Source organism: Sorex araneus, chromosome X (genome assembly GCF_027595985.1).
Source record: "Sorex araneus isolate mSorAra2 chromosome X, mSorAra2.pri, whole genome shotgun sequence".
In the NCBI taxonomy this organism is placed as follows: domain Eukaryota; kingdom Metazoa; phylum Chordata; class Mammalia; order Eulipotyphla; family Soricidae; genus Sorex; species Sorex araneus.
This window is the reverse complement of record NC_073313.1, coordinates 251,233,164-251,258,369: the sequence shown is the minus strand read 5'-3', so window position 1 is coordinate 251,258,369 and position 25,206 is coordinate 251,233,164. Positions and strand designations below refer to the sequence as shown.

Here is a 25,206-nt window from a genome sequence, read left to right as displayed (position 1 = left end):
TGCACGCGGCCGACCCCGCTCTCCCCAGCACCCCATACGGTCCCCGAGTCTGCCAGGACGGAGCATGGAGCCAGGAGTATGCACTGCTGGGTGTGGCCCCAGAAAGCGGGGGCGGGGGGTACAGTTAAAGCTGCAGAGCTACTTTGAGCTCTACTGAGAGCTCAGAGCCGGGGAAGGGGTGGGGACAGAGGGGAGTGGGTCCTCCGGAAGCTGCCAGCCTGCCCAGGACAGAAATGCTTCTCCCCGTCTCTGCCTGCAGGTGACCAAGGCACTGACCACTGAAGACCCCCTGTAGGTGCCCTGAGCGCCGTCATGAGTGATCCCACAGTACACAGCCAGGCCCTGAGCACTGCTGGGTGTGGCCCAGCCCTTCCCACATCCCCCTCCCCCCGCAACAAAACAAAACAAAATGAAAACCTGTGTCATTGCTGGAGACCAGGCAGCCCTCTGAGCCTTTGCCCACGGCACCTACGGCCATCTTTGTGGGCACTTGATGTCTGCAGCCTGCAGCCCGTGCCCGCCCTCAGGCCTGGGTTGGCTTGGTTTCCTTCGGCTTCCCCCCCCCCCCCGGCTCTTGCACGCCACAATTCCAGGCGCTCTGGACTCCGTCCTGGCCCCTGGGTGAGGTCTGTGGGCATCGGGAGCAGCAGGAACACAGGGTGGAGGCCATTCACGGGACCCGACCCCAGGCCCGCTCAGGGGACACTGGGCAGGCTTCACAGGAGAGAGGGCATCTGGCCCAGCTTTTCATTCTTTCAAAAGACAATGGTGGAGGGAAGGGCTGGAGTGATAGCACAGTGGGTAGGGCGTTTGCCTTGCACGCGGGCGACCCCGGTTCGATTCCCAGCATCCCATAGGGTCCCCTGAGCACCACCAGGAGTAATTCCTGAGTGCAGAGCCAGGAGTAACCCCTGTGCAATGCCGGGTGTGACCCAAAAAACAAAAAGACCATGGTGGGGGGCAGAGCGATAGTATATCAGGTCAGAAGTTTGCCTTGCAACATGGCTGATTTGGGTTCAATCCCCGGCATCCCATCTGGCCCCCCAAAGCCTTCCAGGAGTAATTCCTAAGTTCAAAACTAGGTGTTAAAGAATCTTAATGTCAGGGCTGGAGCAATAGCACAGCGGGTAGGGCGTTTGCCTTGCACATGGCCGACCCGGGTTTGATTCCCAGCATCTCATATGCTCCCCTGAGCACCGCCATTCCTGAGTGCATGAGCCAGGAGTAACTTCTGTGCATTGTCGGGTGTGATCCAAAAAGAAAAAAAAAAAGGAATGTTAATGTGTTTGAACATGGGGTCTCAGACCTCATTGGAGGTAAGAAACATGCAGACTTCTGTTTAATTCTATTCCATTGGTTGGAGTCTACGGTTTTATGATTTTATTTTAAATTTGGAAAAGAAAAAAAAAAGTGTTACCCCTGAGCATTGCCGGGTGTGCCCAAAAACAAAAGCAAAAACAAGGCAAGGCACCGGGGTGTGAGGAGCTGAGCAGAGAAGTAACACATTTCTGACTTAAGTCTTCCGCTCCCTTCTGGTGGCGGTGCTGAGACTACTTTAGGGGGGCGAGGGGAAGCAAAGGTGAGAGGAGCAGTCAGCTTGGGCCCCCCCGCCCCCGAAGAGATGATACGGGAACCACAGTGGGGGGGAGGTGGGGATAAGTGTTCAAGTGGCTCAAGGTCTACTTTGCCCTTTTTGTGGATGCTCAAGGATACAGCCACGTGCTGAAGCCCTTGGGGCCACATCAGCTGAGGCAGTAGGGTGGGGGGGTAGGGGGGGCCAGGGATCAAACTCAGGACTTCATGCACGTCAGTCCTTCGAGCATCTTCCGGGGCCCTTGGTTAGATTTCGCAGGTAAGCTTTCAGGAAATGGCCCCCGAGTTTTGTTTGGTTTTTCTTTCGGGGTCACACCTGGCGATACTCAGGGCTTACTCCTGGCTCTGCATTCAGGGATCTCTCCTGGTGGTGCTTGGGGGGACCATATGGGGTGCCGGGGATTGAACCCGGGACGGCCAGTGCAGAGCACACACCCTCCCCGCTGTCCTTTCCTCTGGCCCCCAGCAGGTGGGCAGAGTTTGATGAACCGGGAAGAGTGAGGGAGGAGGAGGGACTGACAGGCCCCCAGACACAAACCCAAATGGACCCTGCGGCTTGGGCAAGGCTGAACTGGGCGTCTCTGGAGGGGAGGCGGAAGGGCCTCGGGGGGGCCCCGGGGGGCCGGGCCGGGCACTCAGCAGGCACGGCTGGCTCAGAGCCAAGCTGGGAAAGGAACTGGGCAAGGGAGGGAAGCTGGGGTAGGAACTGCACGGAACCAGAGGTGGGGGTGGGCTTCAGTGACCCAAGGCCCCCGAGGCCCAGCAAGGGGAGGGTCCCCCGGTTCTCCTGTGGACAGCCCCAAGGTGGGGGAGGCCACTGCCTCACTCCTTCTGCCGGCATGAGCAGATGGCTGTGTCAGGGAGGTGGCTGAGGGGGCCAGAGTGCACCCCAACTCTGTCAGGGCCCTGGCTTGGGTCCCCAGTGCGCTGGGGACCCCCAAAGGCTTCTGGGGCCAGACAGAACAAACCAAACTCTAACCAGGGACCAAAGAGACAGCACAGGGGCTAAGAAAGATGCTCGCCTGGCCGGCAGCCAATCAGGGTTTGATCCCCGGCACCACCTATGGTCCCCCAAGCCAGGAGTGACCCCTGAGCACGGCCAGGTGTAGCCCCTCCACCCCCAAATAAGAGCAAAAGCAATAAAACCCAACCAGAAAAGGCGCTGGGGATGCAGCTCAGCAATAAAGCACTGGCCAGGCGTATCTGAGGCCCCGGGTTCAACCCTCCCCACACAACAAAAACCCTCATTTCTTTAAGGGCTCTCAATCCCGGGCTCTTGTGACCCTCTGAAATCAGGCCAGTGGGCTCCAGACCCCAAGGCCAGGTGGCTGCCGGCAGCAAAGTCACAAAGGTAGATCTCTGGTCACCCGCGTCCCGACCCCGGGGCCAGGTGCTCCCCTACGAGGCACAGGGACTCACGGACACCCCAAGTGTGGCTCTGCCTCCCCCTGGGGCTCAGCTGGCCAGCTGGCCAGGCCCATCCCCCAGTGCTCCAGACACCTGCCCGCTCAGGGCCCCTCAGCTCGGCAGAGTCACACAGCAGCTGCTCCTCCCGGCCCGGCCTGGCATTTTCACCATCTGCTCTCCAGACTGGAGACAGCGGCTATTTGTCACACACCCAGCCACACCTCGAGGGGGGGGGCCGAGTCCCTTCCCCTCCTTCTCCATCCTTCCCGGAGGCCCCCCTTACCCCACCTTCCCGCCTCCCTACGCTGTTTCCTGCTCACAGCCCCTTAGTTAATCTCAGCAGCCAGCGCCTGCCCCCACCCCACCCCCACCCCGGGGCCCCCCCAGGGACGGGCTGATTGTTTCCACCTTCTGGGCTGGCAGGAGCTGGGATTTGGAGCCTTTGGCTTGCTGCGAATTGGGGGTGTTCATTCTAAGGCAACTTTAACATTTAATCTAGAACGCTCCCTGGATTCCCAAGATCTCAGAGAATTGTTAAGATTTATTTAGCATGTCGAGCTGGAGTGATAGGACAGCGGGTAGGACGCTTGCTTGCCTGGGGCTGACCTGGGTTGATTCCCAGCATCACATCTGCGCCCCCTCCCCCCCCCCCCGCCCCCGAACGCACCAGGAGTGACCCCTGAGTGCAGGGGCAGGTGTAAAACCTGAGTACCACCTCCTAAAACAAAAACAAACAAAAACAACAGATTTGGCATGTCCCAGATGCCAAGTGGAAGAAATATCCAGATAGATCCTGAGGGTCCCAAGAATCCCCCAGGAGACACTCCCCTTCCCCGCCCTTCTGAAACCAGTTCCTAGGGGAAATTGTTCCACTTTCTCTGTCCATCTGCAGCAAGCACTTACCTGTAACCAATTATGAAAGCAGAGAAGTGGATTTAAAAATTCCTCTTGAGAGTTGCAAAAAAGAAATCCCCAAAATGGTGTGTTGCGGAGGGGGGAGCAATTTCTGTTTTAAATACCAAGCGGTTTGGAACTGTATGTATGAATGTCCTCATTTTCCCTTCTGCGTTGTTTAGGCTGGGGCTTTATCATGAGACAGCCTGGGGCACTCGCCCGCCGAAGGACCCCCTTCATGGTTTCTGCGCCCACCCCGCCCCCAGGCGACTTGTAAGTCTCTATTTCTTAGGCTACATGTGAAGGAGACATTTGGGGGTGCTCTAGGGAGGAGGGGTGACTCGGACAATGTCTTGTCTGAAATGCAGGAAATTCCCAGGCTGCGGGCCTCCCCCCAACCTGGCTGGAGGCCAGCTCTGCCAGGCCGGCGCGCAACTCCCCGTTAGCTCAGAGAGTCAGGTCCTGCCCCCTGAGCCCCTGGGGAGCAGGAAGGGGTTAGGGGGCCCGCCGACCCCTTCCTTCTTGGAGTTCCTTGGGAGTCTCAAGCGGCAGCTGGGGCGGAGTTTGCCCGGGATGGGCAGAAGTAGGGGAAAGGGGAGAGAGGGGGTATCTGCGGGGAGAGGGGGTTCCCACAAGAAAAAGTCATTGAAAGTAGGTGTGTGGGGGGAGGGGGGTGGCCAGAGCGACAGGACAGCAGGTGGGGAGTTCGCCTTGCTCGCAGGTGACCCGGGTTCCATCCCCAGCACCCCAGAGGGTCCCCGGGGTCTGCCAGGAGTGGATCGCTGAGCGCACGCAGAGTCAGGAGTCAGCCCCGAGCACTGCCGGGTGTGTCCCCCTCCCCCCCGCCCCGCACCTCCAACGGACAAAGCAGCAGCAAGAAGCCGCGGGGGGTCCGGGGAAACTCCTCCAGCCCAGTGGGTCGCGTTTCCCGCGGGCCGGGGCGAGCGGACAAGCACGGGCAGCGCGCGTGGGCCACGTGAACGGCGCCGGGGCTTCGGGTGACACTGGACGCCGGGGCCGGCGGCTCTCGGGCACCTGCGCTCGGGACGGGGGAGGGGGGGGTTCCCGGCCGGCCGGCGCGGCGGGCGCGGACTGTCCTCCCGGGCCGCTTCCCGAGCCGTCCCGCTCCGCTCTGCGGCCGCATCCTGCCCCCTTCCTCGGGGCCGCCGGCTCCACGCTCCCGGCCCCCTCTCCTTCCCCGGCGCGGACCGGCCGCGTCCCCCCCACCCCGCGCCGCCAGCCGCCCGCTGCCCGCGCCCCGGCACGCACCCGATTCGGAAGAGCAGCCGCTTGCTGCGCGCCATGAACAGGCCGCGCAGGGTCCTCCGCGCTCGGCGGCTGCGGGGGCTCGCCAGCAGCACGAGGCCGAGCAGCAGCAGCCCGCAGCCGGCCACCCACAGCCCAGGCGCGGGCCAGCTCGGCCAGGCCATGCTGGGGGCAGGCGCGGGCGGCCGGCCGCCCGGGGGCGGGGCCTGCGTTGCCTGGCGACGGCCCGGCCCCGCCCCCACGCGGGGACCTGCGGGGCCCGGGCTCCGCCCCCTCCCCCCGCGCCGGCTGCAGCCTGGGAGGGGGGTGAGGGGAATGGGAGGGGGGTGCTGGGGGGGCCCACCGTTTCCACCCCCCCACCCCACGCCTCCGCCTGCCTCCCTCGCGCTAACCCCTCCTGGTCCCAGGGCTGAATCCTCCGAGTGGTCCAGGGACCGCGGGCCACCGCCACTCACTCCCCGTCCGGGCTATTCGGGAGAGTTTGCGCTCAGGGGGAGCTCAGGGCTGACTCCTGACTCGGTGCTCAGGAATCAGGGGACCGTACTGGATGCCGGGTATCGGACCCAGGTCTGCCACGTGCGAGGGAAACACTTTACCCTTTGTATTATCACTGGAGGCGAATGGTTTTCTTGATGGAGACGTGTGTGTGTGTGTGTGTGTGTGTGTGTGTGTGTGTGTGTGTGTTAGTTACCAGGAATAAACCCAAGGATGAAGTTCGTGCTCTTCTGCTGAGCAATAAATGTAGATGATAAAGTTCACTTTCCCCTACCTCTTTCCCTTCCCTTCCCTTCCCTTCCCTTCCCTTCCCTTCCTTTCCTTGGCAAATGTTCTCCTGCTGAGCCATAAATCCAGGTAAGAAACTTTAGACTCAGACTTTTTCAGCTGGGCGGAATCTAAACTGACCCGTGAGTCAGCGGCCACTCACACGGTCCCTTCCCTGTGTGCCAGGTGCTGTTCTAGGATCTGAGGACGGAAGAGTCAGAGAAACAGGGACAGTGCCTGCACTCCCGGAGCCTACAGTATAGAATCTTACAGAGAAATAAACCTAAAGAGTGAGGAAACGTGCTGGAGAGATAGTGCAGTGGGTAGGGTGTTTGCCTTGCATGTGGCCGACCCGGGTTCGAATCCCAGCATCCCATATGGTCCCCTGAACACCGCCAGGGGTAATTCCTGAGTGCAGAGCCAGGAGTAACCCCTGAGCATTACCAGGTGTGACCCAAAAAGCAAAAAAAAAAAAAAAAAAAAGCGAAGAAACATATATAATGACGGACTTATAACTCTACACACACACACACACACACACACACACACAGAGAGAGAGAGGATTGAAAATTATGGTGTTGGGGGCTGGAACGATAGCACAGCGGGTAGGGCGTTTGCCTTGCACGAGGCCAACCCGGGTTCGATTCCCAGCATCCCATATGGTCCCCTGAGCACCGCCAGGAGTAATTCCTGAGTGCAGAGCCAGGAGTAACCCCTGTGCATCGCTGGGTGTGACCCAAAAAGCAAAAAAAAAAAAAAAAAGCAAAAAAAAAAGAAAATTATGGTGTTATCCAGAAAGGGAAGAATCGGCCTGAGAGAGCAAGAGACTTGGAGGGCAGAGAAGACCAACTTGGGGAGAACATTACTGAACAGAGAGGGGTAAGGTTGCCCAGAGGATTTGAGGCCCAGAGGCCTCAGGTGCTGGGGCTGGAAGGAATGTACAGCGTGTGGGGCCTTGTGTGTGGCAGAACCTGGGTTTGATCCCTGGAACCCTCTATGGACCCCTGAGCCTGCCAGGAGGGATCCCGGAGTGCAGAGCCAGGAGTAAGCTCTGAGCACCCCTGGGCGTAGCTCAAAAACAGAAACGAAACTGCCATGCAGGGCTGCAGAGATAGTCAAAGGCTAGTGTGTTGATTTTTGTTATTTTGGAGGCAGGTGGGAAGCAGTGTCTCAGGAATCACTGCTGGTTCTGTACTCAGGGATCCCTCCTGGAGGGGCTCAGGGGACACTTTGACCCTGTGTGGTCCAGGGGATCAGGCTGGGGTCAGCCATATGGAAGACAGGCCCCTTACCTGCTGAATTATATCTCCAGCCCTAGTGTTTGTATGGGAGGTCTGAATTCACCCCCTGACCTCGCGTGGCTCCCTGAGCACCACCAGGAAGGATGATGAGCGCTGCAGATGTGACCCCAAACTACCTTCCCCTCTCAAAAAAAAAAATGTGTAAAGGCTGAAAGGGAGTAGCTTGGGGTTTTATTGTTTGTTTTGTGTTTGTGCCACACCTGGCAGTGCTCAGGGCTTTCTCCAAGCTCTGTGCTTAGGAGTTACTCCTGGCAGGCTTGGGAGACCATACAGGATGCTGGGGATCAAACCCGCAGAGCATGCATGGAAGGCAAAATGCCTTCCCTCTTACACTATCGCTCCAGCCCCAGAGGGGGTAGCTTGACTAAAGCAAAGCATGATGGGAGTCAGGCTAGGGCCCGGGACCAAGTTCCGTAGACCCCCAAGTTCAGTGATGCCCCCCACACCCCTTTCACTCTCTGGGACACGCCCTGCCATTCACCTCCCCCTGGTCTGAGGGTCCTAGCACTGTCCATGCTAGGTGGACGGAGTCACTGGGGGCAGGCGTGGCCACCGCAGGAGCGGGGGCTGGGCAGCATGGGCCCCGCAGGAAGGGAAGGAAATGCTGTAAATAGCGCGCGGAGCCGTCCAGCCCCTGCTGCTCCCTGGAGGGCTGAACCCGGGGCTTCTCACGTGCTGCCCAGACGCTCTCCCACCAAGCCACAGCCTGGCCGGGGTTGCAGAGCCCCAGAACCTGCCCCCAGGTCACTCCTTTCTCTCCCTCTGCTGCCCCGACATCTTCAGGCCTGAGACCCCAGGATAGCCATTCATTCGCATGCGTTTGACTTTATGGTTTTACTGCGTGAAAAATAAAGGCTGAGTCTTGGATATGGGTTTTACACAGGTACCAGGCTCTTGTGTGAAAGAAAAGATTCGGGGGCTGGAGCAATAGTACAGCGGGGAGAGCGTTTGCCTTGCACGCAGCTGACCCGGATTTGATTCCCAGCATCCCATATGGTCCCCTGAGCACCGCCAGGAGTAATTCCTGAGTGCAGAGCCAGGAGGAACCCCTGTGCATTGCCAGATGTGACCCAAAAAGCAAAAAAAAAAAAAAAAAAAGGAAAGAAAAGATTAAAGGCTTGGGGGCCGGAGTGATAGCACAGCGGGTAGGGTATTTGCCTTGCACACGGCTGACCCGGTTTGATCCCTGGCATCCCATATGGTCCCCCAACCACTGCCAGGAGTAATTCCTGAGTGCAGAGGCAGAAGTAATCCCTTAATCCCTGAGCATCGCTGGGTGTGACCACCCCCCTGCAAAAAAAAAAAAAAAAAGCACAAAAATTAAATAAATAAACTTTTTTTTTTAAAAAAAAGAAAGAAAAGATTAAAGGCCTAAATCTCCCCCAAGTCAAGGAAGGGGTTGAATTTTAAATGATTTCCCCCAGTGGACTATATTCTGAGGGGAGGGGTGTCTCCTAACCTGGAGCTCAAATGGCCCTGGGGTCCATCTTCGCTATTCTTAACCAGCCTTGGTGCTAGCTAGAGCTCAAGGATGAGGTGCCAGAGCAGGGGGGATCAGAGGGTCTTCAGGGCTGAACCCTGCAGTGCTTGGGGCTGTGCCCAGTGGTGTGGAGGGGGCATGTGGTGCCAGCAGCAAGCACCTCTAGCACCGAACACCTGTACTATCCCCACCATCACCCCCGCCCCAGAGACTCTTTTTCCTTTTTTGCTTTTTGGGTCACACCCAGCGATGCACAGAGGTTACTCCTGGCTCATGCACTCAGGAATTACTCCTGGTGTTGCTCCGGGGACCATATGGGATGCTGGGAATCGAACCCGGGTCTGCTGCGTGCAAGGCAAATGCCCTACCCGCTATGCTATTCCTCCAGTCCCACCGTCCCAGAGACTCTTAATCCAACTCCTAATCCTAAACTTTATTCAGAGACCCCAGACAGACATGGAGTTTCCTGTTTGAGTACATCAACAATTTGTTGTTGTTGTTGTTGTTGGGGAGGGGAGGATGGGGCAGACCAGCAGAGCTGTCAAACTATGTGGAAACAGTCGTTGTGGGACTGGGGGCCCTTCAGACGGTGTTCTAGGCACATACTCCAGCCTTGTGACCCAGTTCTTCAACCCTTAACTTCTTTCCCCCTCCCTCCGATGGGGGCTTGCTCCTGGCTCAGTACTCAGGGTTCGTTCCTGGTGTGCTCAGAGGACCATGAGGTGCCCCTGATTAAACTGGGTGGGCCGCATGCAAAGCAATCACCTTACCTGCCTACTCTCTCCCGCTCCCTCTATTTTTTCCCCCCAGTGGTGCTGAAGATCAAAGCCAAGACCTTCTACCTACAAGATGAGGCACGTACTTACCACGACACACTTTCCCAGGTTAGCCCTTCATTTGCTTTGCTGAGGGTCACACTCACTCTTACTGGGCCCCTGACGTGCCAGAGACCGGACTCTGCTGGACACACTCCTTCCCAGGCCCCTTTGTGGGTACAACTTTGTGGGCTAGCGCCTGGAGCCTGCCCCCTTCCTGTCTTGTCTCGTGCATTGGCCCACAAGCCGGCTTCTCAGTGCCCTGCTTTAAAAGGGTAGACAGAGAAGGGACCACTCTGACAAGGATAATGGGAAATGATCACTCGGGACAAGAATTGCGTGCTGATGGGAGGTACAGGAATAAATGTGATAACCTCCCAGTAGCTGTATTGCAAACCATAACGCCCAATGAGAGAGAGAGAGAGAGAGAGAGAGAGAGAGCAAGAGAGAGTGAGAGAGAGCGAAAGCGAGAATGAGAGAGAGAGAGAGAGAGAGAGAGAGAGAGAAAGAGGGGGGAAAAGCGTCTGCCATAGAGGCAGGCTGGAGGAGGGGGAGTGGCAGGAGGATAAAAACTGGGACACTGGTGTTGGGAAATGTGACTGGTGAAGGGACAGGTGTTGGATCATTGTATGACTGAAACCAGATCCTGAGCAACTTTGTAACTGTGTATCTACTGTGTATCTCCTGGTGATTCTGATTCGATACAATAACTTTTTTTTTCTTTTTGGGTCACACCTAGCAATGCACAGGGGTTACTCCTGGCTCTGCACTCAGGAATTACCCCTGGCCGTGCTCAGGGGACCATATGGGATGCTGGGATTTGAACACGGGTTGGCCGCGTGCAAGGCAAACGCCCTACCCGCTGTGCTATCTCTCCAGCCCCAGGATACAATAACTTTTTTTAAGTAAAAAAAGCCCCCCCCACCCCGCAACCACCACACACAACCCTCCCCACCCCCACAAGAATCGACATCCACACACTATGGTGGAGACCAAGGAAGGGCCACTATGGGGAGCCCAGCACGCGCGTCTGCAGGAAGCCCTTCCGGGACGAGCGTGTTGTTCCATCTCTATGTCTGTGTCTCTCCACGTGAGAAACCGTGGGCCATCCTCCCGAGCGGCTGCAAACACGCCTTTCTCCTAGAGAAGGCTGTGCCAGGTACGGCATTGGGAAATTCAGACACTGCCACTGTCATCATCGCAAACAAGAAATGCCGGCTCAGGCAGGGGCCTGCAGAGCACTAAGCGGGAGCCTGACTCCTCAGTGCCAGGTCACGGCTGGGAAGATTACTGCTAATGGCCCAAGATGCAGTTTGTGAAACGCAGGAGGGCCGGGGTGCTATTTCGGAGACTCCAGCCGGCTCAGAAATCCATCCTCCCTTCCGTGGGCTGTCCGGGAGATTTCCAAACAGCTGCTCCATATCTGCTTCCCTTTCTCCCCCCACCCCCACCCCCCACAAGAATGTTCCGGGCCAGGGAACTGGTGCCCCATCCTCCAGGCTCTCCTGTACTTTTTTTTCCCCCCTTTGGGAGGATGGGTGGGGTGACACTTGATCATGCTCGGGAATCAGCCTTGGCTCAGGGTTCAAAGTCAGATTATTTGCATGCAGGGCATTACCCCGTGCCATCTCTCCCATCCCTCGCCTGCACTTTATACCCTACGGCCTGTTTATATCCTCCGAGTGTCCCTCGCTCTGGCTCATTCATGCCAACTAAGTCGCTGCCTGCTTCCTTCGGTGCCTTCCACATCCCCGACCCCTATAGACATTTTGTTGCTTTTTTTTTTTTTTTGGTTTTTGGGTCACACCTGGCGATGATCAGGGGTTACTCCTGGCTCATGCACTTAGGAATTACTCCTGGTGGTGCTCGGGGGACCTTATGGGATGCTGGGATTCGAACCCAGGTTGGCCGCGTGCAAGGCAAATGCCATACCCGCTGTGCTATTGCTCCAGCCCCATATTTTTGCTTTTTGATTTGGGACTACACCCGGCTGTGTGAAAGGGCTGACTCCTGGCTCTGCACTCCGGGATCACTCCTGGTGGGCTTCGGGCACAGTACATGATGCCAGGATCAAATCCAGGTCCCCTGCATGCAAGGCCAGCACTCTACTAGTCGCTATACTATTGCTCTGCCCCCCCCCCCCGCAAGACATTTTTGTTTGATGCTGTTTATGCGTCTGTCTCAAAGGCTCCTCCCAGGATTATCACTGACTTCCTAATAGGAAAAGTCTGATTTTATTCCTTCATCTTTGAGTCTCTAGTGTCCAGCAGAAGTCCAGGTACAGACTAAAGACTCACAAGTGTCCTCTGAGTTGTTTTTTTTTTTTTTGCTTTTTGGGTCACACCTGGCTCTGCACAGGGGTTCCTCCTAGCTCTGCACTCAGGAATTACTCCTGGCGGTGCTCAGGAAACCATTATGGGATGCTGGGAATCGAACCCGGTCGGCCGCGTGCAAGGCAAACGCCCTACCTGCTGTGCTATTGCTCCAGCCCCTTGTTTTCTTGTTTTGTTTTGTTTTTTCACAAGTGTCCTCTGACAGGTCCAAACCCAAGGCCTCCAGGTGATGGGGCCACATTTCTCTCTCGTTTATTGGGGGCCTCCCAGAGGTGCTTGGGGCTGTAGGGGTCCAACACGTGGTGGTGGCCAGGCCAAGGATGAAATCCAGAGCCTACACGCCAGCCCCTGGCGCTGTCTCTGGGGCCCCGCCAGCCCCGCTGCCCTGTGCCTGCAGCCCAGCCACACTGCCCCTCGGAGATGCCGCACTGCCTTCCACCTCAGGCTCATTCCCCCACCACGCCGCAGCTTCTCGTGGTGGGCTGTCAGCGCCAGCTCCTGCCTCGCTGTGCTGGGTGGAGCCTGGTGGCAACAGGGCCGATACCAAGTCCCCAGCGTTCTCAGCCGGGGTGATTCTTCCTGCTGGGACACAGGTAGCCACACGCTGAGACTTCTATCAACACCAGGGATGTGTGTGTCATGGTGGGCGGGGGGAGGCTAGGATACCACGTGCATTAGAAGGGAGAGAGCAGGGATGCTAGGAAGCATCCCATAATGCCCAGACCCCCTTACAACCACCACCAAAAAGAAATCCAGCCTCGAGTGCCAGAAATCCAGAGGCTGAGTCCTGGCATCTGCCCATGGGAGAACTCACCAAGGACACAAGTCTGTGTGATCACCACGTGGAAGTTCTACAGTGAATGAAAACAAAGGGCTTTTTTTTTTTTTTTTTTTTTGCTTTTTGGGTCACACCCGGCAATGCTCAGGGGTTACTCCTGGCTTTGCATTCAGAAATCACTCCTGGCAGTGCTCAGGGGACCGTATGGGAATCAAACCTGAGTCAGCCGCGTGCAAGGCAAACAAACGCCCTACCCGCTGTGCTATTGCTCCAGCCCCCAAGCAAAGGGCTTTTGGAAGGCCTTTGTGAAGAGCCTCATTGCTGTTACTACTACTACTATTATCACTACTGTGCTCAAGTTTAACTCCTAGCTCTGTGCTCAGGAGTCACACCTGGCGGGCCGGGGGCCATCTACGGTGTCAGCCAGGGGCAAGGCAAGTGCTTACCCACTGTTGTATCTCTCTGGCCCCTTTCTTTGAACACGAACATCCGTTAGTGCTTGGGGGCTACTCCTGGCCTGGTGCTCAGACCATGCAGAGATCGAACCCAGGCCTCCCGCTGGCAAAGCCTAAGCTTAGTTCGTCGGGCTTCCTCGGGCCCCCCTGGCTGTTCCACAGCTGTTGTCTCCCTGGGCACCCTTTACAGAGTCGGAGGCCATTGTGTAACTCTGGCTGGCCCTGGCCCTCCTGGACGGCCAGCCAGCAGGGAGGGGCCTGCATCTGGGCCACGGTCCTGGGCACGGGAAGAAAGGTGGTGCGCCATGCCTGACCCAGCACAGGCGTCCAGGGAGGGACCCAGAAGGGAGGGAGGGAATGAGAAACAAAGGATGAATAAATGAATGAATGAATGACGGTTTGCCTACTGCCGGGAAGCATTGCAGCTGTCAGAGGTCGTCAGCCCCGTGCATCCAGGGAGCAGGTGGGAACATGGAATAGGACCCCTACGCCTCCAGGAGGGCAGCTGGTAAGCAGGGAGGGCGAGCAAGCTAGGTGTGGCCCGAGTTTCATCATATGGGAGAAGGCTGCAGGGCGCTTGGCCCGTGATGGTCCAGCTGGCGCCTTGGGCCCCGCCCCTAACAGGTCAGGACGTGGACGGTCCAGGCTGAGGTGGTTTGGAGCTGATCTTACAACAACAAAGTCCCTTTGGGGGGGGGGTCCCCGGCCGGGCTGGGGGCTCTCAGGTGTCTGTTCCCAGGCCTCCCCCCTACCCCCGCCCCCGCCCCGCCCCGCCCTCTGGTGTCTGTCTGTCCCTGGTGTCTGGGATCCGCCCTTGGAGGGAGGGTTCTGCTTCGGTCTTCGCGGCACGGCTCGGCTCGCTGCCAGCGGTGGTCGCGCGCATTGGTGATGGTGGTGGTGGTGAGGATGAGGATGGTGGCGACCACGATGGCGATGACCCGCGCAGGAAGGAGCCCGGATGGTGGGAGCTGTTTGAATGGCAGAGAACAGAAGAGATGGTGTTGGACCAGGCAGGAGAAGATAGCCCCGCCCAGAGGTGGCGGCTCCGCCCACCCGCCCCGCCCGGCCCAATCACAGCGGCCCGCGCCTCCCGTAGCCCCGCCCCAAGCTCCCCATCCTTTTCTCCCCTTCCCAGGGCGTCCTTGAACCCTAGAGCATCGGAAAGAAATACCCTCCCGCTCCCATCCTCTCTCACTGCTCCCATCCAACCTCTGGCCCCACCTGAATATGACCAACCCTCTTGTGTCCCTCCTTCCCTTCTGCCTTCTGCCTCTTACTTACCTTGTCAGCAGCCCTTCCAAGTCACTAGGCTCACCCATTGCTCCTTTTTTGTTTAATTTAGTTTTGTTTGGGGGCTACACCCGGCAGTGCTTGGGGGCTATTCCTGGCTTACTGCTCAAGAGGGACCCCTGGAAGGGCTCAGAAGGACCATAGGTGGTGCTGGGGTTAAACCAGGGTTGGCCCTGGTCAAGGCAAGCACCTCAACTTCTCTGTACTCTCTCTCTCTCTCTCTCTCTCTCTCTCTCTCTCTCTGGCCCTTCACTGCTCCTTGGGTCTCGTTAAACAACTTCTCCACGGCTGGATACCTCACTGGACAATGAACTTTGTATGCAGGAGCACTGCATGACTCCCCGGAGCACTGCCAAGAGAAAACTTTCTCTCTAGCCCACCCCCCACACCCCAAACCACTGGCCACTGCCTACCCCCCAACCCTGGGACACACGTCTTTAGTTTCCCTGCCCCACTGCTGACCTTGGGACCACACGCATGGCCCATACAGCATGGTTGCTCCATCATTCTTAACTCCTGGGCGCCTAAGAACCCTTTCGGGAACTTGCTGAAACAGAGAAGCCTCAGAGCGCGGTGGGGAGGGTGCTTGCCCTGCACGCAGGCAACCCAGGCTCCATCCTGGGCATCCCAGGAGCACCACAAGGATCGAACCATGAACGCAGAGCCAGGAATAAGCCCCGAGTACACTGGTAAATGCAAAAAAAAAAAACAAAGGCAAAAAGAAACAAAAAGCATAAAAAAAATAGAGGGGCTGGAGCGATAGCACAGTGGGTAGGGCATTTGCCTTGCATGCAGCCGTTCCGGGTTCGATTCCCAGCATCCCATACGGTCCCCCGAGCACCGCCAGGAGTTAATTCCTGAGTGTATGAGCCAGGAGTAACCCCTGAGTGCATGAGCCAGGAGAAACCTCCGTGCGTCGCCAAGTGTGACCCAAAGAGCCAAATAAGTAAATAAATAAATAGAAAATAAAATAAAATAGAGGCCTCCCAGTGCCCTCCTCATCCAGACGGCACAGTTCCTACAGAAGCGGGTCTGCATTGTGCAGAGATGAGTCTGCCCCAGCCTCGGTGCCTGACCTCAATTCCAAGACCTTGAGTGCAGCTGCACAGCCCACTCACACGGCCACACCCTCGCCTCCCCGGAGATGCTCCCTGGCTACTGTGGGCTCCCACATCCATCGCTCTGACCTCCTCATCCTACCACCCACAGGCCCCCCTTCAACCCCCCACACACGATGCTTCCAGCCCTTCAGCTCCTCTGGCCTGCCCCTCCCCGCCAGTCCGTCTCTGACTGTTCCAACTTCTTCACTCCTTGGTTCTCCTACCTTAGCCAACAACCTACCACACTGGCCCGCCTGCAAACCCACCTCGAAGGTTCTTTTTTTTTTTTTTTTTTTTTCAGGGGTTACTCCTAGCTCTGCACTCAGAATTTTCTCCTGGTTGTGGTCAGGGTAGTCCGGAGATCAAAGCCAGGTGAGCTGTGCAAGGCAAATGCCCTCCCCGCTGTACTATTGCTCCACCCCCCACCTCTGTACAGGTTCCATTCTCGGGGCCAGCGGGGGAGGAAGGGGGGTCCTGTGTGACTGCAGGCCCCCCTCACGGGCCCCCCAGATCACTGCCCCGCTTTACTGAGGTTTCCTCTCAGCACCTGCAGTTGTTCCTGGTAACCTCTGACGCCTGTACTCTCAGCCCAGATCATCGTCTGGGGGCCCACCCCACTGCTCAAGTTCTGTCCCCCACACATAGATTTTCAGAGGAATTAACTTTTTTTTTTCTTTTTGGGTCACATCTGGCTCTGCACAGGGGTTACTCCTGGCTCTGCACTCAGGAATCACTCCTGGCGGTGCTCAGGGGACCATATGGGATGCTGGGAATTGAACCCGGGTTGGCCGCATGCAAGGCAAACGCCCTCCCCGCTGTGCTATCGCTCCAGCCCCTTCAGAGGAATTAACTTTTAAGTTAATTAAGATGCTCCCATCTCCAAGAAGATTTCGGGGCCAGAGAAACAGTATAGTGGGTTGGGGACTGGCCTTGCACGTAGCCGACCTGGGTTTGATCCCTGGGCACCACATATGGTCTCCTGAGCCCGCCAGGTATGCAGGGCCAGGAGATAGCCCCAAACACCTCTGGGTGTGGCCCCCAAACAAACACAAAAGCATTTTTTTCTGGCCACAACTTGTCCTCACCCTTAAAAGCAAACTTGAGTATCTCCCTGGCTTAAAAAAAAAGGGGGGGGCCGGAGAGATAGCATAGTGGGTAGGGCGTTTGCCTTGCACACGGCCGACCCGGGTTCGATCCCCGGCATCCCATATGGTCTCCCAAGCACTGCCAGGAATAATTCCTGAGTGCAAAGCCAGGAGTAACCCCTGAGCATCGCTGGGTGTGACCCAAAAAGCAAAAAAAAAAAAAAAAAACAAACGGGGGGGGAGGCTGAAGTGATAGCATAGTGGGTAGGGCGTATGCCTTGCACTCGGCTGACCCGGGTTCGATTCCGAGCATCCCATATGGTCTCCTGAGCACCACCAGGAGTGATTTCTGAGTGCAAAGCCAGGAGTAACCCCTGAGCATCGCTGGGTGTGACCTGCCCCCCCCAAAAAAAAGCCCCTTGCTTCAAAGATAGGATAGTATGTGGGGTCCTTGCACGGCTGACCCAGGCTTGATGCCTGGGACCCCCATATGGTTCACCGAGCACCACCAGGAGTGATCCCTGAGCACAGAGTCAGGAGCAAGCCCAAAGCACTGCTGGCTGTGGCCCTAAAAGGAAAAAAAAAAAGGAAAGAAAAACCCTAACTCCCTTTCTGGTCTGGGTTCTGGGGAGCCCTTTATCTCCCCACAGCCCAGTTTCCTGAAAGGCTGTGTGCGTGGGTGTGGAGTAGATTGTGTCTCGGTTTTCAAAGTTCTTCCTCTCTCCCTGTCAACATGCCCTTTAGCATGCAACTTGGCACCAACAGGAGGTGGCGTCTATTTCCCGGAGCCCCTGCCTGGAGCCTGGGCTTAGGACTTGCTTTGGCCAATGGGAGGGTAGCAGAGGTAATCCAGGCACGAGTCCGAAGCGCGCTGGTGGGTGAACTTGATCTCGGTATTCATGTCTGGCCATGGGAACCTCCCTGGGCAAGGAGGGGGGAGGGAAGGGAGGAGGGAGGGGAGGAGGGGCAGGAGGAGGAGGGAGAGGAGGAGAAGGAGGAGGAGGAGGAGGAGGAGGAGGAGGAGGAGGAGGAGGAGGAGGAGGAGGAGGAGGAGGAGGAGGAGGAGGAGGAGGAGGAGGAGGAGGAGGAGGAGGAGGAGGAGGAGGAGGAGGAGGAGGAGGAGGAGGAGGAGGAGGAGGAGGAGAAGTGGAAGAGGAGGAGGAAAACAAGAGCCATACAGTTGCCTTGCACGTGGCCGACCTGGGTTCAATCACCGGCATCCCATATGGTCCCCCAAGTACCCAGGAGAGATTCCTGAGTGCAGAATCGGGAGTAAGCCCGGAACATATCTAGGTATGGCCCAAAAAGGAAAAAAAAATTATAGGGGCCAGAGTAGTAGTACAGTGGGTAGGGCATTTGCCTTGCATGTAGCCGACCTGGATTCAATCCCCGGTGTCCCATATTATTCTCCAAGCACCGCCAGGAGTGATTTCTGAGTGCAGAGCCAGGAGTAACCCCTGAGCATCACTGGGTGTGACCCAAAAGCAAACAAACAAAAAAGAGAGAGTCGCCTAGCCTAGCTCAGTCCCACCCAGCTCCACTGAAACACAGGACACCCCCCCACCAAGTATGCCTCTCTTTGGGGTTTGCCTGTCATGTGGCATTGTTGGGGGGGGGGCTGAAAGTTCAATTCCTGGGAAGACACGTGGCTCAGCTCCTAGGCAAGCTAGGAAAGAGTATGGACGTCTGTGCCTCGCAGAGAAAACCAAAAATAATTCCAAGCGAGGGCCTGAGAGGTCGCCTCGCACACAGCCGCCGACACGCAGTTCTATCGCCGACTCCCCAAAGGGTCCCCAGAGCCCTGCCCGGAGTGATTCCTGCGTGCAGAGACAGGAGTAAGTTCCTATTGGGTGTGACCCCCCCAGACAAAACAAGACAAAATTCTAGGTGAATTAATGTGTTAGCCTTAAAACTTAAATCCAGACTGAATTCGAGGAAAATTAAAGGATGTCCAATCTCTGGAGAGTGGAAACCATTCCGAGGCTAATAGCCATGAAAGCGGTTTTTCTCCTTTTCTTTAATGGGCATGAATTACTACTCCCAGATAAAAGCCCCTCAGGGCCTAACAAAGGAGAGGATTGTTACTCTTCTGGCTGCTTAAAAAGGTCTATGGGGGGTCTGGAGTGATAGCACAGTGGGGAGGGCGTTTGCCTTGCACGCGGCCGACCCAGGTTCGATTCCCAGCATCCCATAGGGTCCCCTGAGCACCGCCAGGAGTGATTCCTGAGTGCAGAGTCACCCCTGAGCATCGCTGGATATGACCCCCCCCCGCAAAAAAAAAAAAAGGTCTACACTTCTGTTAGCTGTTACAAAAATAAATAAATGCATAAAACAGGGGCCAGAGAGAGAATACAGGAAGTAAGGCACGGGCCTTGCATGTGTTGACTCCAGTTTGTTGTGTGACCACTATGCAGAGAGCCAGGAATGGTCCCCTGAGCATTGGTAGGTGTGGCCCCCCAAAATCCTAAATAAATAACAGAAACCATAAAGGAAAAAGAAAAGAAATTGTAGGAGGGGGGCTGGAGTGATAGCACAGCGGGTAGGGCGTTTGCCTTGCACGCGGCCAACCTGGGTTCGAATCCCAGCATCCCATATGGTCCCCTGAGCACCGCCAGGAGTAATTCCTGAGTGTAGAGCCAGGAGTAACCCCTGTGCATCGCCGGGTGTGACCCAAAAAGCAAAAAAAAAAAAAGAAATTGTAGGGGTCGGGGAAGCCCTATGGCCGTCTTAGCCTCACCAGGAGTAATCCCTGAGCACAGGGTCAGGAGTAAACCTTGAGCACTGCCAGGTAAGATACTCCCCCCAACCCAAAATATTAATTAAAATAAAAGTGTGGCCTGGGGAGCTGGTCCAAAGGACTGGAGGGTACGTCTGCATGTGGGAGACGAAGGTCAGTCTCTGGACCTGATGGCCCCCACCATCACTGCTGGGGAGACCCCCAGGTAACAAACGGGGAATAGCGGCTGAGCACGGCCTCCACCACCACAAACTTTTATTTTTATTTATTTTTTTGGTTTTTCGGGTCACACCCGGCGATGCACAGGGGTTCCTCCTGGCTCTGCACTCAGGAATCACTCCTGGTGGTGCTCAGGGGATCCTATGGGATGCTGGGATTAGAACCTGGGTCGGCCGCATGCAAGGCAAACGCCCTCCCCGCTGTGCTATCGCTCCAGGCCCCCACCACAAACTTTTAAAATAAAGAACAATAAAGAAGGGGCCAGAGCAATAGTGCAGCACGCAGCCGACCTGGGTTCAAACCCTGGCACCCCGTAGGGCGCCCCCCAAGCAGGGCCAGGAGTAATTCCCGAGTGCAGGACCGGGTGTAAACCCTGAGTGTTGCCAGGCGTGGCCCCAAAACAAACAGACAAGATCAGTAACAGCAGCCAGAGAGACAGCACGGCGGGTCCGGCCCCTTCAGGAACAGCCATAAGACCCTGGCAGTGTCAGCGCACGGGGATGGGTGAGGGGTGCTTGTGCGTCGCCGTGCCGTGGTTTCGCAGGCGTGGCTGACGAGAAAGTGATTCCCAGTGTGCTTCGAGGTCTCACACAGGCTCGCAGAGGGGCCAGAGCGAGAGTACCGTGGGGAGGGCTCTTCCCCTGCAGGGGGAGGGGACAACCCCCCGGCCCCCCAGACGGTACCCCGAGCAGCTCCAGGAGTGATTCTGAGTAGGGACCCAGGCTTAGGCCCCAAACAGAAACAAACAAACGACAGCAACAACAACAAAGAGAAAACTGGGGGTGTTCCCAGGTACGGAAAGGATGGCTGGGAGGACGGGGAACGTACTCTGCGTACCGGCATTCTGGAGTCCAGGGGGGCCTGTTCTGCTGTTGTACAAGTTTTGGGTTTGGGGGCCACAAAACCAGCAGTGGTCCGGGCTTACTTCTGGCTCTGCGCTCAGAAATCACTCCTGGCGGTGCTCGGGGGACCAGGTGGGGAATGCCAGGGATCGAACCCAGCTCGGCTGCAGACAAGGCAAAGGCCCTCCCCGCGTCCTATCACTGTGGCCCTTGGGGTCCAGGGTTTGGTCACTGGCACCACATGGTTCCCCAAGCACCCAGGGGTGCCCTCTCCACCCCCTATCAAAATGTTCGTGTACTCTGAGTCAATAATAATGCTTTAAGATGTGCCTCCCCCCAAAAAAAGGGAGGGGTTAAAAAAAAACCCACATAACCTGAAAGAAATCCTTTGTTTTAATTGGTCTGAGTTTTTGTTTTGTTTGGGTTTGGTCTGGGGTCACACCCGGCGATGCTCAGGGGTTCCTCCTGGCTCTGCACTCAGGAATTACTCCTGGTGGTGCTCAGGGGACCATATGGGATGCTGGGAATCGAACCCGGGTTGGCCGTGTGCAAGGCAAATGCCCTCCCCGCTGTACTATTGCTCCAGCCCCTCAATGATCACTCTTGGCGGTGCTCGGGGGACCATACGAGATCCTGGGGATCAAATCCTGGGTGGTCACATACGAGCAAACGCCCTCCCCACTGTACTATCACTCCGGCCCCTAGTTTTTGTTTTCGAGTCACCCGCTTGCGGGTGCTGGTGGTCACGGCAGCTTCTGGTGCAGCTCGGGGACCATGCAGTGCCTGGGACCAGATCCCGGCCACCTGCACACACAGGGCCTGCGGAACCAGCTCTCGGGAAGAAACCCTTTGAAAAACACACGGCGGTGAGGCCGAATAGCCCCGAGCTGCTGCAGTAAAAGTCCAGCTGGGTTCCATGATGCTCTGGGCTGTTTTCAAACCGGGCTTATAATTAGAATCACCTGCAACAGCTAATCCTGGCTGGTCCCCCCCACCCCCTCCTCACCCAAGACCAGAAGAAGGACGCCAGGCAGACCAGGGCAATGTGGAGTGAGGGCCGCGGGGACTGTGGAGAGGTCATTAGAACTGGGGGGCTCTGGCCTTGCGTGTGACTGACCCAGGCTCCATCCCTGGGCCCCTTATGGTCCCTGAGCCCTGCCAGGAGTGATCCTGAGCACAGAGGCAGGAGGAAGCCCTGGGCGCCGCCGGGTGTGGCCCCAAAGGACAAACAAAGAATTAGATTCATATTAATTTCTTGGACCTGATATCGAGGGTGTAGTGAGGAGAGAGGTGGGCATTTGGAGTAGCTAGAGTGGCTGGACTCATCTAACATTTTTGTGCTTTTTTGTTGTTAAATATTTTATAAGGAGTGATAGCACAGCGGGTAGAGCATTTGCCTTGCACACAGCTGACCCGGGTTTGATTCCTCCACCCCTCTTGGAGAGCCCCGGCAAGCTACCGAGAGTATCCCGTCCGCACAGCAGAGCCTGACAAGCTCCCCGTGGCGTACTGGATATGCCAAAAAACAGTAACAACAAGTCCCACAATGGAGACGTTACTGGTGCCCGCTCAAGCAAATCGATGAGCAACGGGACAACAGTGCTACATTTTATAAGTATGAACATCGAAAGGAAAGGGTATGGGACTAGAAAGATAGTCCAGGGGTTAAGAGATTGGCCCCCACCTGGTTATTCCCAGCACTGCAGGTGGTCCCTCATGCAGAAGCAAGAGTGAGCCCTGAGCACTGTTGGCTGAAACAGAAAGAATGAGGAAGTCAGGGAGGGGAGAGGGGAGGGAAGGATGAGAAGGCGGGAGGGCCAGAGGGTCAAGGAGGCAGGGGCGTGAGTAAGGGTCTCTGGGCACCATGAGGAGTGACCCTCACCCCCAGAACAGAATTGGGAGCAGTTCCTGAGCTCAGCTGGATGTGGTTAAAAAACAACAACTGGGGCACCAAAGAGAGAATACAGGGTTCAAGCTCTTGCCTTATACCTCGTGGACCTGGGGCTGATTCCCGACACCCCATACGGTCCCCCCAAGTCCTGCCAGAAATAAGCTATGAGCACTGCTGGATGCATCCCGAAAACAAACAAAAAAAATTTTTCTTTATAAAATTAAAACAATTGTTTGTTTATTTGGGGCCCCCACTCTGCGATGCTCAGGGCTTACTCCTGGCCCTGCCCGCAGGGAATCACTGGCCACGGTGCTGGGAGGGCCACATCGGGTGCCGGGGATCAAACCTGGGTCGGCCTCGTGCAAGGCCGGCACCCTACGTGCTACACTGTCGTTCCATACCTCAAATCAATTTTTTTTTTTTTTTTTTTTTGCTTTTTGGGTCACACCCGGCGATGCACAGGGGTTACTCCTAGCTCTGCGCTCAGGAATTACTCCTGGTGGTGCTCAGGGGACCATATGGGATACTGGGAATCGAACCCAGGCCGACCACGTGCAAGGCAAGCGCCCTCCCCGCTGTGCTATCGCTCCAGCCCCAAATCAATTTTTTTTTTTAAAGAAAAAGATTACACACAGATACAACTGTGTTTTCAAGTGCTGACAAGGCTGGCTTAGACCAACAATGCGACAGAGGTGGCTGACCAACACCCAGTCCCCAGGCCCCATTTTCCCTGGTTCACCCTTATTTTCCAGCTTTCCTATCACTGGCTTCTTCTTTTATTTTTTCAATCGAATCACCGCGATATACACATTTACAAAGTTGTTTTTGACTGGATTTCAGTGATATCACGTTCAACACCATCCCTTCACCAGTGCACATCTCCCACCACCAATGTCCCCAGTTTCCCTTCTGCTACCACTGGACACACACACACACACACACACACACACACACACACACACACACACACACACACACACCCGTCTGTGGCAGGCACTTTTCTTCTGTCTCTCTCTCTCTCTGTCTCTCTCTGTCTCTCTCTGTCTCTCTCTGTCTCTGTCTCTCTCTCTCTCTCTCTCTCTCTCTCTCGTCCCCACACACAAACACACACACACACACACACACACACACACACACACCTGTCTGTGGCAGGCACTTTTCTTCTCTCTGTCTCTCTGTCTCTGTCTCTCTCTCTCTCTCTGTCCCCACCCCACGCCCCCTTTTGGCCTTATGATTTGCAATACAGATACTGGAAGGGTATCAGGTATATCCCTTTACCTGCTTTCAACACTCAGCTCCTGTCCAAAATGCTCACCTCCAACTGTTACTGTCATGTGGGTCTCTTCTCTATCCTAACTGCCCTTCGCCGCCCCCCCCCCCCACACACACTCTTGTGGTACTAATTGAGCCTCACCCCAGCCTTGCTGGGTGGGTCCAGGCTGGCCCGGACCAGCAGGTGGTACACTCTGTCCCAAGGGAGAGCCAGACTAGACCCCAGCATGAAGGTCACTCTCGCCCTCAGATAAGAGCAGCAAATATTGACACGGCCGCAATCAGGTGCCGGGTACTTTGGTGGCGGAGTGTCTCACCCAGACGACTCCAAACCGGTCAGTGAGTCGGATATGGTTAGAAGCCCCCGCACAGACAGGAATCCCGAGGGACGGGGCTGTCGGGTGACAGGGCTGTGAGGGAGGGTGAGGAAGGTTTTTTCCTAGTCACAAAAGGAGGTGCGAGAGGGTCGGTTCTTTGCCTGTCACCCGCCTGTGAGGGCTGGAGCCACCCAAGCCCCTTTAGGACTGGGAGGATATTCCAGGAGCCTGAAAGTGAGCTGGAACCAGAGTCCTGGAAACAACAGCCGAGTCTCTGAGTGAGGCAGTTGGCTTACCTGGGCCCTGCGGACACACACACACACACACACACACACATACACACACACAGACACAGACACACACACACACAGACACACACAGACACACACACACTTTGTCCTTATTGGGCTAGAGGGATAGTACAGGAGGTAGGCCCTGTGGGGACACACACACACACACACACACACACACACACACACACACACACACACACACTTTGTCCTTATTGGGCTAAATTAGGGATAGTACAGGAGGTAGGCCCTGCGGGGACACACACACACACACACACACTTTGTCCTTATTGGGCTAGAGGGATAGTGCAGGAGGTAGGGTGCCTGTCTTGTGCTCGGCTGACCTGGATTCTATCCCCGGCACCCCATATGATCCCCCAATCCATGCCGGGAGTAACCCTGAGCACAGAGCCAGGAGTTAGCCCGAGCACTGCTGGGTGTGGCCCCAAGCCAAAACCAAAACCCGCACAATCATGTTCCCTGGCCGTCCACCCACTTCCCTACTGCGTGTAACCCCTGTACTCCACCTGCCCTGTGCTGCCCTGAACTCTGACCTGGGTGCCCGCCCCCTCCAAAATCACTCCCCTACACACACACACACACACACACACTTCTGGAAAAATCCTATGGGACACACTTCTCACGGTCCCCGGCACACCAGCGTGAGCTCCTGGGAGTCCCTGAAGCTAATTAAGGGCAGGACTCTGCAGGGCTGCCCTGCAGGAGGCAGCCGGAGCTCAAACTGGGGAAACTCCTCTTCCACGCCCTCGCTGAGCACCGCGGCCTCCTGCCCTGCCAGTGAATGAACAGGGCTGGGAACAGTCAGGGGCGCACGCCGTGAATGCGAGAACCAGAGTTTGATGCCAGCGATACGCCCCTTCACTCCCCAAGCATTGCCAGGTGTGGGCCTGGTGGCCCCTGAGTACTGCCTACCCCCAGGCCGGCTGGAGTGTGGAGCATCAGCGTACCCCGCCAGGCCGAGTACCACTGGAAGGGGTCCCCAGGCTCCTGAGCACTGCGCGGCACACCCCAACCCCCAAAACAATGGAGGAAAAGGGTCGACGAAGACAAGGTCCAGT

The 25,206-nt window shown here is 56.6% G+C and overlaps 1 protein-coding gene across 2 annotated transcripts in view; it reads right to left on the bottom strand.

The window, feature by feature from the left end:
• The window catches only part of PNKD (PNKD metallo-beta-lactamase domain containing), a 92,109-nt gene that overhangs the window by 26,444 nt on the left and 40,459 nt on the right, over positions 1-25,206 (bottom strand). The window contains exon 1 of one of the 2 annotated variants that reach the window (XM_004617144.2): positions 5,164-5,350. The exons of the other annotated variant lie outside the window; for it this stretch is intronic. Coding sequence (XP_004617201.1) covers positions 5,164-5,324 — 161 coding nt within the window. The 5' untranslated portion in view covers positions 5,325-5,350. Of the gene's footprint in view, positions 1-5,163; positions 5,351-25,206 lie in introns of those variants that run through there. 2 annotated transcript variants of the gene reach the window in all.